Genomic DNA, 11,492 nt, shown 5'->3' on the forward strand with positions numbered 1-11,492 from the left:
TTGCCGGGTGTGGAGGCGAAATGACCCGGTCGACGCCGTGGAGGGCGGCGGGACAGACATCGGAGTGGCGGCGGAGAGCGCTTACCTCTGGCCGCGGCCTGGGGATGCCATTCCCCTGTGTGCCGTGGCGGCGCGCGGCCCAGCACGCCGCGGGGCTCCGCACACGGGTTGAGGGGACGCAGTTGAGCCTTCCACGTGTGGCTACCGCGGTGGCCGGCGGTAGTGCCGTCAGGCAAGACGGGAGGCGGCCCAGCGGCGGCGGCAGCGTCAGCGCTTCACCGCCCCGGCCGCGCTCGATGACAGGGGGCGAGGGCGTGCGTCGCGTCAGTTGTCCCGACGATAAGCATCACCCCCACCCCCACCCCCACCCAAAGGCGTCAACCTCACGATGTTGCCGACGACGACGACGACGACGACGACGACGACGACGACGACGACGACGACGACGCGGACTCCACTGGCTCGTGGCTTGTGATGCACTCGAATCGTTGCAGCGCCACCGGAACATTTTTTGGTCCCACAACCTCTTGCACCGGGCGGCTCATCACAAAGGCCGCGGCACCGTCGACGGGTTTGTCGTCGGGGCCCGCGGCTGCAGGCAGCGCCCAAAACTTTGCATTGCCCTTTGCGCTGGCCATCTCTGCCCCGCCCAACGCCGGCCATGACACAAACTACCGGGAATCGCAGTCGACAGAGCAGTTTGCGGCCACCGCGGAGGTGGTGTTGGCGGGGCAAGCCGCCTTTGCAGAGGAGCTTCTCGCGAGACTCGACTTTTGGTGCGCCCGGGGGCAGCCGCGCCGCCGCTACTATAACCCGGCCCTGAGTGACGGGTCTCAAGCCGCGACGATGAGTCCGACGGTTGAGGCGGAAACGGGGGCGAGTGACGCCTTTGCGGCTCCAAACACGACCAGCTCTGATTTGAAAGGGGAGATGCCGTTGAAGCTGCTCTTTACGCAGGTTGGAGTGATCCAGTTTCGGCCGGTGGAGGCCGCCGTGTACCGCTACGGCAAAGATCAGCATCTTCTTCTTGAGGCCCTTGCTGATGCCACTGAGGTCGTCATCTGCTCCGTGCGTGAGCGTTCCCCGCGGTGTGGCCGGCACGACCGCGCCGGTGGAGGAGCGCAGTCGCAGCTGAACGGGGATTCCGCCTTCGACGACTCCACCCAGTCCGACAACGACGACGACGACGACGACGACAAGGACCTGTTCTTCTGGGGGCGCTACGAAGACGTGGCCATGGCGGCTTCCGTGCGCTGGGCGCAAGGCGAGGCGGAGGCGGAGGCGGACGGCAACGATGCCTCAGCGACGGGGCATGCGCCAACTTTTCGCCAGGCGGCGCGCCGCTCGCTTTCCACGCGTGAGAGGCACCAACGGAGGAATGAGCGACTAAAGATGGAGTTTTACTTGGCGCAATCCCAACGCCTTGATGCCATCCTCGTGGACCATCGGACAGCCAACCCGATCGCGGCGTTGGTCCTGCTTCAGACGAAGCGACGACCGCATGCCGCGAGGGCGGGAGCGCCTATTGTGCAGGAGACCGCCTTCATTGTGCATTCCTTCAGCCACTACGTTGTGCCACTGCTGCGGCACCTGCGGGAGGAAAAGGTGTTGATGGTTGACATGGATCGCACGCTCGTGGATAACGCCATTCTTGCCGGGGAGGGGCTTACGTACATGCCGAGGCCGCAGGGGAACGGAACAGCGGGGGAAGACCAGCTCCACTTTGAGTTGCGGAAGGAGGTGGAATACATCGCCGCGGGCGCAACGTGCCAGGGAGTACGCACCGAGACGATTTACGTGCGTCCTGGGGTGCGGCAGCTGCTGCGGTGCTTTGCCGTTGAATGGGGCATCCCTGTCGTGCTCGTGACGAAGTCCTCGCGCCGGCGCACGGAGGCCATTCTGTCGCAGGCACTAGACCCAACTGGGGAGTTATTTCCGCCCGGGCGTGGCCGCATCTTTGCGGCGGAGTTGTTGCTGCGTGCGGCGGCTGGGAAGGCGTCTTCTGGTGAGGCTCCTCCTTTGTCAGCCCCGCCGCCTGACTTGAGCGGCGAGGAGATTGACAGGTGGCAGTCGCAGGAAAGCCTTGTGCAGGCGCGGAAGTGTACCACGGCGGTGCTGCAGGAGTTGGAGCGAGTCTCCACGCACGGGCAGGGACCAGCCCGTTCGCCTCCCAGGGCGAGGACGGTGGCGGTGCTGGACGACGCCCCACAGGTGTGGGTGGAGGCGGATTGGCCCTGCACCGTCGCGGTTGCCCCGTACACGCTGGACCGTGTGGACCCGCAGGACTACTTTACACCGAGTGGCCTGGTGGCATCCCTGTTATTGTCGCAGCTGTACAGGGGCAGGTGCGTGCGGCGCCCCACGCCATACTCTGAGGAGGACGAGCGCCAGCGGAGCTCGGGTGCGGTAAGGCAGGGAGGCTGTGGCGGCGCGTCCGGCCCCGTACCGGACTCCCGCTTCGCACCACTGAGAAACTCAGTTGTGGACGACGACAACGCTGATGACGTTGCCACGGTCAGCCGGAGGAGTGCGCTGGAGATGCCTTGCGCCGGACGCCTCAGCCTACCAGCGGATCGAGACCCCTCCGCTGCGCCCTCGCCAAACAACGACGCCCCCGCAACGGATGAGATGCTGCGTGCAGAGGAGGCTGTGGTGGAGGAGTTCCATGAGTGGCGTGAACGCAGCCGTTGGGCCACCGCGGACGTGGAGGATGTGACGCCGCTTTAGGAGCACGCCGCGGCGCCCGCCCGCCCGCTCGCAGCGGTGCTGGCTGCAGTAGGCGCCGGAGAAGGAGCGTCGGGTGTGTGGAACACGTTTGCATCTCTTTCTATATATCTATGCAAGTCTCTGCGCACGTGCCATTTGTCTTTCTTTCTTTCTTTTCGGCATCTTTGTGCATGCGCGTGTTTTTTTGTTTTTAAAATTCATTTCCCGAAACTGCGGCGGGTCTTGCTCGGGCCTATGCCCGAACGACCGCCGTGGCCTTCGCTGTTTCCCCTGCGCCCCTCCTCGCCTCCCGGTTTTTCCCCCTCTTTTGGGTGCCGCCGCACCAATCGCCCTCATATATATATATATATATGTTCTTTTTCTTCGTTTTTGCTCTCGCCGCCTCCCACGATGAACCTGCAGCGTATCACAGGGTGGGAAGGCTGCGTCGGAGCCCGCAGCCCCCCCACACGGAACGGGGGCGAAGGGAAACGGGGAGGAGGCAGTGCGCGGGGGCCATGAAAAACCCGTACGAGCTGCCGGAGGAGGTGCGGTGGTACCAAACGCTGTGGGACATGCGCAACAGGGAGTTCCGCACCACCTTCCTGAAGAGCAAGCGCCGCCAGTGGCGCCTGTTTTGGAAGTACGAAAGCCACCTCGTCTACGAGCGCGTCATCATGGGCTTCATCGTGGCGACGGGCCTGTTTTTGATGAGCAACGCGGACCTGACGGTGGCGCTGTTTCGCCTGCCCACCGAGGACGTCAACGAGCTGCTTAAGCAGGACGTCTGGAGGAAGTATAGGAACGAGGTCAACGAAAGGAAGGAGCACGCAAGCAAGATGCTCGAGGAGTCTAGCTACATGCAGAACAAGAACAAACCCCCCGCCTCCTAGCAAGCAGTCGCTGCAAATGCCGTGGAGGGCCCGGGGAACTCGCGGCGGTGGCCTCCGCACGCCACACACTGAGCTGGTTTTTTTTGTTTTGTTTCATTTTCCTGCCTGTGTGTCTGTGTGTGCGTGTGGATTCGTGGGGTTCTGTACCGTGCGTGTGGGTTTTGTTTTGTTTTGTTTCTTTTTTTTCCTCTGCCTGTCAACGCAGCCTCCGTAAATACGGCGCGGAAGGAGAGAAGTTCAGAATCCTTTTTGTTTGTTTGTTTGTTTGTTCGGTATGTAATACATTTATATTTGGTTGCCCCGCCTTCACCTCTTGAGCGTCTCCGCCGCTCACGGCGATGCCGCAGCATCACTCATTCACACACACACACACACACACAAGCTCACGCACACGCACACAGGCGAGGGCAAAGGCACTCCGACGCCGCGGACTCCAGAGACGAGTTAGTTATGGCTGTTTCTCGCTTTCGTCACACGCACGCCGTCCCCGCGCGGCACGACAAACACTTCATGAACGTCTGCCCCACCGGCGCAATATGGGACTGCAGTAACATGATTGCCTGCAACGACCGCTTTCTGGCGGTGCCGTGGGCGCAGCTTGGCAGCACGGCGGTGCTGCGGCACAGCGACTACGGCAAGCTGGCGGACAGCCCGCCGATACTCTCGGGACAGGAGGGCCCCATCATCGACGTCGCCTTCAACCCGTTTGACGCCACAAAGCTTTTCACGGCCAGCGAGGACGGCAGCATCATGGGGTGGGACATTCCCGAGGAGGGGCTCACGCGGAGCAGCAGCGACCACCTGGTGCACCTGCGGGGGCACGCCAAGAAGGTCGGGATCCTGAGATTCCACCCCGCCGCCCGCAACGTGCTGGCCTCCGCCGGGGCCGACATGGCGGTCAACGTCTGGGACGTCGAGAGCGGCAAGGCGGGGGAGGTGCTCAGGTGCCACACGGACCACATCATGTCGCTTGACTGGAACCTGGACGGCTCCCTGCTCTGCTCCACCTCAAAGGACAAAAAGGTGAATATCATGGACCCTAGGCAAGGCAACATCGTTGCCTCCGGCCCCGCCCACCAGGGCGGCAAGCCCCAACGCTGTCTCTGGGCGAAGCGGAAAGACCTCATCCTGACCGTTGGATTCAACCCGGTACAGTCCCGGCAGGTGATGGTGTGGGACGCCCGCAACATGGTGTCACCCGTGCACACGGAGGACCTGGACCGGGTCAGCTGCGTCATGCTTCCCTTTTTTGACGAGGACACAAACCTTCTCTACGTTGGCAGCCGAGGGGACGGCAGTATTCGCTTCCTCGAGCTGATGAACGGCCGACTCGTGTCATGCGCCGCGTACGACTCGGTGGAGACACATAAGGGGCTCTGCATGTTCCCCAAGTGGTCCCTGGACCCGCGGCAGTGCGAGATTGCCCGCTTCTGCGCGCTCACCTCCAGGTCTGTCTACTCCGTGCACATGCTTCTCCCGCGCAGGCTGGCGGAGAGCGAGCTGCAGACCGACGTGTACCCACCCACCTTCGCAGACACGCCCGCAATCACAGCGGCGGCGTACTTCAGCGGCGAAAACAGTGAGCCACTCGTCACAGACATGCAGGCTGTGTTTGATGGAAAGAGGCGTGAGGCGAAGCGGGCGGCGAAGCCAACGCCGTCGGGTGGCACCCACCTTCAGGCCGCGCCGGCGCGAACGCATCCGTTGAGTGCTGCCCCAGCCAAGCACGCAGACCCCGTGGCGATGGGGCTGGAGCCCGTGCCACCCAAGGAGGATGGGAAGGCCGTGGAGGAGCGATGCACCCGGTTAGTCGCGCTTGCGCTGGAGCTGCAACAGCAGGAGGCGGAGCTGAAGCGGTGCGAGGAGGCGGCCGAAGCGAAGCGGCGGGAAGTCATGGAGACAGTCGCCAAGATTCATGCCATCGCCATGGGGGGATCCCCGTAGCGCCACATTGCAGGTATGCATTTGTATACCTCCGCTCACGCACGCACGCACGCACGCACGCACATGCGGCACTCCGCCTAGTAGTAAAAAGTTCATACGTGAGCAGGCGCCTCTCTCTCTCTCTCGCTCTCTCGCTCTAATCCCCCCACTCCCTCTTTCGCTGCCACCAAGCAAAGTTGCTAGACGACATCTACTACCGCTGCGGTGCTTCCACATCTTTTTCTTTTGGATTGGGCCGCCGCACGAATGAGCTCCGCCCTCGCACAGTCTCGCACTCCTCAAGTGTCGCGTGGCCAGAAAGCAGAAATCAAAGGAAATGAAAAAAAGTATCGGCGATGCGAGGCCGGCCTCAACGGGACGGGCAGAGCAGCTGCAGCGGCAAAACGAAAAAAAAAAGGCCAAAAAATCAGGAGTGGGAGAAACCCACAAAAAAAGAGTACCGAAAATGACATTTATATATATACACACTCACCGAGAATTGCTCGTTTCCTCCTGTGCATTGGGCGCAGTTGGCCCTGCTCCTTCCTCTTCTTCTCCCCGCTGCCTGCGTGTCCCTCCTTGCCGCCCCACCCGAATACATCTTTCCTTCTCCTTTTCGTGCGCTGACCCCCGCACCCGTGGAGAATAGCGGAACCCACCCACTTACTTACATACATAGGTATATCTATATAACTGTATATATTATACGCACCTGCGGCCCGGTAGCCTCCTGCGTACTCTTTGCGGGTACGATGCACAAACTGCTGGCGCCCAGGACGGCGCGCCACGCTCGCCTCTTCCGTCTTGTGAATGGTCTTGCCTCCGCCTCCGCCTCAGCGTCGGCAGCGTCTGCCGCCCCCGCTGGGGTGCCAAAGACGGACGGAGAGCGTTTGATGTGGGTGAACTCGCACGTTAAGCGCGATAAGGACGTTGAGTTGTCTCTCGAGGAGGAAAACCTCCGGGAACGACAAATGCCCCTGGAGCTGGGCGAGCATGCCTTTACCTCCGTCGCCCAGGCGACGCACGGCAGCCTATTCCAGTTCCGCGAATACCCCATGTACCCGGGGGAGTACGTCCCGGCCGAGCACAACACGCTGTCGTCCCTGCGCCACGAGCTGCGGCTGGAGCTCACCGCGCAGTCGCTTAAGGAGGCCTGGATGCGCGTCAGCGGCGGGGTGTATTTTCAGTCGGTGGAGGACTACTACGCGTCGGTGGACGGCCTTGACGCAGAGCAGCTCGGGGAGGTGCTTGCCGCCCTCTTTCCAGAGCTGAGCTCCTACGAGGCCCAGGCGCTCGTGCAGTGCACGCTGGAGTCCATCAGCAAGCCGATGAACACGGCATCGCGGCAGCTGAGCCGCACCATCACGGCGGATGCGGTTGGCCTAGATAATGCGCCTGGCCATTACACAAATTTCTTGGAGTGGATGGGCCGCCTCACAGAGACGCGGGGATTCAAGACGGAGCATGCCCTCTTCCAGTTCAGCCGCCGGAAGTTTAATAGAGATGACGTCCGTGTCATGTTTGAGAACTACAAACTTATGAGCCGGGCGACGCTTCTCGCCGACAGCGCCGACAGCTACAGTCACTTTTACACGGTGCTGAAGGACTTTGCGCGGAAGGTGGCCGGCGAGGACTCCCGCCACCAGATTGGCGTGCGCATCGACGAGCCGGAGGTGGATGCGGAGACCGGCATTGCCGTCGGCCGCGGCTGCGCGGATGGGGAGAAGTATCAATTCACCGCCCTCCTGCGTGAGAACCGCGACCGCAACGGCGCCATCACCATCATGGGCAAGCCGTTGGCCCTCGTGCTGGACAACAAGGCCTGGCTGATGGAGATGCTGCTCATGCCCTTTGACGAGGCGAACTTGGACTACAGAGACTTCGACGTGCACATAGTGACAGAGGGGCACGCGATGCCTTCGATCGCCAACGAAATCGCGGCGTTTGCGCTGCGCATGTCGATCGCCAACGCCCTTGTGAAACTTATGCCGCTCACACGCATTCCGCTAAAGAAGTCCGGCCTGCTTTCCGTCGACCGGCGCCGCGAGAGGGGCCAGTTCCCCGGATTTCTGGACGGAAAGCGGGTCAAGCGAAAGTTCGCCAAACGTTAGCGACGACGACGCTGTGCCTGCTGCAGCGAGCGGCGGGGGAAAAGAAGCACATGCGAGATGTGCTGGCTTCCGTGACGCAAGACTTGAGGTGCTTGGCTGTTTCAGGGCTGTGAGTTTTTATGCTTACCGTGCCCCCCCCCCACTACCACCAACATTTTTGTTGTTTTCGTTGTTTTTGTTGTTTGTTTGTTTGTTTGTTTGTTTGTTTGCATGTCCCTGCCAACATCTCTTCTTTATCCCCTTCCCTCCGCCGGCCCTGTGGCCGATCTCTGGCAGGCAGGGGACTAGAAAGGAATGCTGCTGCTGCTCCTCGCGGCGATCATTTGGGGGACAACCAATCCGCTGCTGAAGCGCTACAGCAGCGGCATGGCCGCCGGGTCCTCGTTTGTGGAGGATCTCCGCTTCCTTGCGGCGCGGCCCAAGTATCTGGCAACGCAGCTCGTCAACCTCAGTGGCTCGGTCTTCTTCCTCGCCGGGCTGCGTCACGTCGACGTGGCGGTTGGCAGCATGGTCGCCAACGCCCTGGCGTTTGTGCTCACCGTGCTGCTGAGCGCCTTTGTGCTGCGGGAGGGCCCGCTGCGGCCGACGACGCTGCTGGGCTGCGTCCTGGTGGTGGCGGGCACGACGCTCTGCGGACTTGCCTCCTCCTCCTCCTCCTCGCACGGCTGAGGGGGGCAAACCGGGCGGGCGCGAGAAGGCAGAGGCGGAGAGGGCGGAGAAGAGGCCACCACAGCGGCGACCTCCCTCCCGCCGCGAGGCGGAGGTGGAGAGACGAAAGCGTTGATGACTTTGCCGTCGCTTCTTTGCGTTTTCTTTTTCGTCTTCCCTTTCTCCCTCTTTGTGGCACCCACGCCGTGTTTGCGTGGGAACGCCCACGCACGCACACACACAAACGAAGATGATAATTCATGAAGCGCATCGTTGCACCGAGGCGTTGGTCGCACGCAAACCGCGTGGAGCACCCGCCGCTCATGATGAAGCAGCTCTTCCAGGGCGTCTGCGGGGGGCTGCGGTGGCTGGAGGTGAAGGAGCTCGCTGAGCACGTGGCGACGCGGGCGATTGAGGACGGCTACCCAAGCACCAGCGGCATGCGCCAGGCGCTTCAGGCGAGGCTGGCCCCGCGGAAACGGCGTCGACAGGCGCGGGAGGAGCTGCGCAGCGCGGCGGCCGCCCTCCCGCTGACGTCCTCCCAAGACGCGCTGACAGTGACGGGAGGCCTCTCGCTGCGGGTCACCAAACCGAAGCGGGCGGTGCTGTACGACGTCTTGGACTGCACCCTCGGCGGCGGATTTCACGCAGGGGCGGTGCTCGAGAACGGAGGGCCCTACACGCGCGTCGTCGCCCTGGACTGCGACCACGACGCCATGCAGACTGCCGCGGAGTTGGCTGACGAGTTCGGCGCCGACCGGTTTAAGTTTTTCTGCTGCAAGATGTCGGAGGCAAAGTCGCTTTTCGGCGAACGCTCCTTCGACGCGGTCATGATTGACGCAGGCCCCTCCGAGACGCAGCTGGAGGACCCGGAGCGCGGATTTCTTCTTGACGACGAAGGCGCTCACCACCTGGACATGCGCTACGGGCCACAGACGGGGCTTGGCGCCCTTGCGTACCTCAACACGGCGCCGCAGCACGCCCTGGCCGCCGCGTTGCGGGCCTACGGCCTACTCACCCCGGAGCAGGCAATGAAACTGGCACGCGAGGTGCGGCGCCGGCGACCCTTCGCCTCTTCGCAGGAAGTGCTTCGCTGCGCAGAGCAGGCTGGCGATGTGCTGCCTGAGGAGGGCTGGAGAACGCAGAGCAGTCGACGCAAAACACCCATGTCGTGGAAGTTTCTTACGACGCTGCGCTGCATTGTGAACAATGAAATGTGCGAGCTGCGGGAGGCCCTTGAGAACGCGCTGCAGCTGCTGCGCGATGACGGCCGTCTTGTCGCATTCTCCCGTCTCGAGTGGGAGGAACGCCTTATTCGGAGCACCGTTGAAAGCCACCCCCACGCGCTCTTGTGCTACACGGAGGATGTGCCCGCGGAGGAAGTGTGTGACCACGGCTTCACACGGCACACAAAGATGTGGGTTGCTGCACGCACCGCCAAATCCTCCTACGCGCTGAAAAACGCCGCTTCCCTCACAGAGGCCCAAGTGGAGGCGAGTTCCCTGCGGTGGCTGGGCGGCATGTACGCCGGTCAGACGTACGGCTTCCCCGCGAACAACTTCACTTTCGAAGGCGAGGAGCCGCGGGAGCGGCGCACGCGGGAGCGGAACAGCAGGCCCCCGCCGCTGGACTACGGGCTGGACGACAAGTAGCCGCCGCCCGCCTCGTCGACAGTGCTCACGCTGGGCCCTCACAAACGCCTGGCGGACCGCACGCCCACGGCGCTGCCCAACCGTCGCTGTGGGCTTCTCGTTTGGGCGACGCTCCACCGCGTTGCCTCCGCCGGACTGTCGCTTTTCCCGCTCTCCACGTGCATGGCGTGTGCGCTGCTCCCCGCTGCCGCACCTGCGTCATCGCCTCTGCCTGTGTTTGCTCCTCTTCTTACTTCTCTCTTTGCGCACACACAGGGAAAGAGAGACCAAACGCTACTTTTCTGCTGTGCGCTTTGAAGGCTCTGCAGCTACCACTACCGTCAACACACACACACACACACACACACACACACACGCAACCGTCGCGGCCTGGGAGGATCGACCGCAAGGAGGGAAGAGAGAGAGAGTGTGTGTGGGCAGCAGCACGACATGCCGCGACACCTGTTTCCCTTTGCGATGCTGCCGCTCCTTCTTTGCGCACTGATGTGCTGCGGCAGCAGTGGGGCTGGGACCAGCGTTGAAGGAGCGCGGAAAGAGTCGAAGGAGGTTGAGCTCTTCAAACAGGGGGAAACTCCAGTGCTTGCCGCTGGGGAAACGAGCGACAAAGGCCGTTATCAAGGTGTCTCCTCATTCTTCAGCCACTCCCTTCTTGACGTGAATGGGGTGCTGGTTGCTCTTGCCGTCGGCAAACACAACGGCACTCAGCAAAGCATGGGTTTTGACACTTGGGCAAAATCCAATGCGTACGGAGCAGACGAAAAGTTGAAGGAAGACGCTACATGGGCGAAACAAGAGTGGAAGACGCAGCGTGTGACAAAACAACTGGACGAAGGGAACCAGCGCGCATCGCTGTTTGGCCCGAAGGCTCTGGTGAAGGACAGTAAAATATATCTGCTTTTGCCAACAGTGGCGATGACCGGGAGTCATGCGGCTGCAGATGTCTGGGACCTTGCGCTGATCGTTGGTGAGGCGGCAGAGCAAGGAAGGAAAGCAGTCGCGTGGAGGGAACCCCGATTGTTGAAGTCGACGCTTGTCAAAGAAGGGCAGCAGCTTTCATGGAGGGAGCTGTACGCTGTCGGTGGCGCCAGAGGCGTTGCGGTTGGGGCAGCGACGATTCTCTTCCCTCTTGCGGGAACCACCAACGACGGAACAGGCACACTTGCCTGCACCGTCGTCTACTCCGACGACAATGGGAGTAGCTGGAAAGTTCATGCGGCACCCGTGCGTCCCAAGGACTGTGACAGTGCCACGCTTCTCGAGTGGGCGGGAAAACTTTTCATGGTCACCTCCGGATCTTATTCGTGGCATGGCAAGGTGTACGGATCCAGTGACAAGGGGAAGACGTGGAACGAGGCTGCCGGGCCCTTCGCACGCCTGTTGGGCGACGCATACGTGTTGTCAATGGACCACGGTGGTTCCGACCTCATCACTGCAACCATTGCGGGCACTAGTGTGCTGCTGTACACGCAGGTGTCGTTGAGTCTTTATGCGCCAGAAGGAAGCAGCGGAAGAGGCACGTTCCGCAAGGCAATCAAGCTGTGGCTCTCCGACGGTGTCCG

At 62.1% G+C, this 11,492-nt stretch overlaps 7 protein-coding genes across 7 annotated transcripts, besides 11 other annotated features; all 7 read left to right on the plus strand.

Annotated features, from left to right (window-relative positions):
* Positions 1–395: 395 nt before the first annotated feature.
* Positions 396–448: a microsatellite.
* Positions 449–474: 26 nt separating this feature from the next.
* Tco025E_04910 (uncharacterized protein) lies at positions 475–2,727 on the plus strand (the record flags this gene model as incomplete). Its single annotated transcript, XM_029371815.1, has 1 exon — positions 475–2,727. The coding sequence occupies one exon, from the start codon at positions 475–477 to the stop codon at positions 2,725–2,727; it is 2,253 nt and encodes a 750-aa protein (XP_029228120.1).
* A 334-nt stretch (positions 2,728–3,061) lies between these two features.
* Positions 3,062–3,079: a microsatellite.
* A 145-nt stretch (positions 3,080–3,224) lies between these two features.
* Tco025E_04911 (uncharacterized protein) lies at positions 3,225–3,599 on the plus strand (the record flags this gene model as incomplete). Its single annotated transcript, XM_029371816.1, has 1 exon — positions 3,225–3,599. One exon carries the CDS (start codon positions 3,225–3,227, stop codon positions 3,597–3,599), a length of 375 nt encoding a protein of 124 aa, XP_029228121.1.
* Positions 3,600–3,705: 106 nt separating this feature from the next.
* Positions 3,706–3,727: a microsatellite.
* Positions 3,728–3,757: 30 nt separating this feature from the next.
* Positions 3,758–3,785: a microsatellite.
* A 62-nt stretch (positions 3,786–3,847) lies between these two features.
* Positions 3,848–3,869: a microsatellite.
* An 80-nt stretch (positions 3,870–3,949) lies between these two features.
* Positions 3,950–3,999: a microsatellite.
* Positions 4,000–4,049: 50 nt separating this feature from the next.
* On the plus strand, positions 4,050–5,543 carry Tco025E_04912 (putative coronin; the record flags this gene model as incomplete). The annotated part of the gene is made up of 1 exon (XM_029371817.1): positions 4,050–5,543. One exon carries the CDS (start codon positions 4,050–4,052, stop codon positions 5,541–5,543), a length of 1,494 nt encoding a protein of 497 aa, XP_029228122.1.
* Positions 5,544–5,579: 36 nt separating this feature from the next.
* Positions 5,580–5,606: a microsatellite.
* Positions 5,607–5,653: 47 nt separating this feature from the next.
* Positions 5,654–5,705: a microsatellite.
* Positions 5,706–6,190: 485 nt separating this feature from the next.
* Positions 6,191–6,229: a microsatellite.
* Positions 6,230–6,274: 45 nt separating this feature from the next.
* Tco025E_04913 (uncharacterized protein) lies at positions 6,275–7,633 on the plus strand (the record flags this gene model as incomplete). Its single annotated transcript, XM_029371818.1, has 1 exon — positions 6,275–7,633. The coding sequence occupies one exon, from the start codon at positions 6,275–6,277 to the stop codon at positions 7,631–7,633; it is 1,359 nt and encodes a 452-aa protein (XP_029228123.1).
* A 174-nt stretch (positions 7,634–7,807) lies between these two features.
* Positions 7,808–7,842: a microsatellite.
* Positions 7,843–7,927: 85 nt separating this feature from the next.
* Tco025E_04914 (transmembrane protein 234) lies at positions 7,928–8,302 on the plus strand (the record flags this gene model as incomplete). Its single annotated transcript, XM_029371819.1, has 1 exon — positions 7,928–8,302. The coding sequence occupies one exon, from the start codon at positions 7,928–7,930 to the stop codon at positions 8,300–8,302; it is 375 nt and encodes a 124-aa protein (XP_029228124.1).
* A 239-nt stretch (positions 8,303–8,541) lies between these two features.
* Positions 8,542–9,933, plus strand: Tco025E_04915 (putative S-adenosyl-methyltransferase mraW-like protein; the record flags this gene model as incomplete). The annotated part of the gene is made up of 1 exon (XM_029371820.1): positions 8,542–9,933. One exon carries the CDS (start codon positions 8,542–8,544, stop codon positions 9,931–9,933), a length of 1,392 nt encoding a protein of 463 aa, XP_029228125.1.
* A 323-nt stretch (positions 9,934–10,256) lies between these two features.
* Positions 10,257–10,288: a microsatellite.
* Positions 10,289–10,362: 74 nt separating this feature from the next.
* Positions 10,363–11,490, plus strand: Tco025E_04916 (trans-sialidase; the record flags this gene model as incomplete). The annotated part of the gene is made up of 1 exon (XM_029371821.1): positions 10,363–11,490. A coding segment is annotated over one exon (1,128 nt), but the record flags the coding sequence as incomplete, so codon positions are not given.
* Between the last annotated feature and the right edge of the window lie 2 nt (positions 11,491–11,492).

This window comes from Trypanosoma conorhini, assembly GCF_003719485.1.
Source record: "Trypanosoma conorhini strain 025E chromosome Unknown Tco_14.4_contig_00267, whole genome shotgun sequence".
Taxonomy (NCBI): domain Eukaryota; phylum Euglenozoa; class Kinetoplastea; order Trypanosomatida; family Trypanosomatidae; genus Trypanosoma; species Trypanosoma conorhini.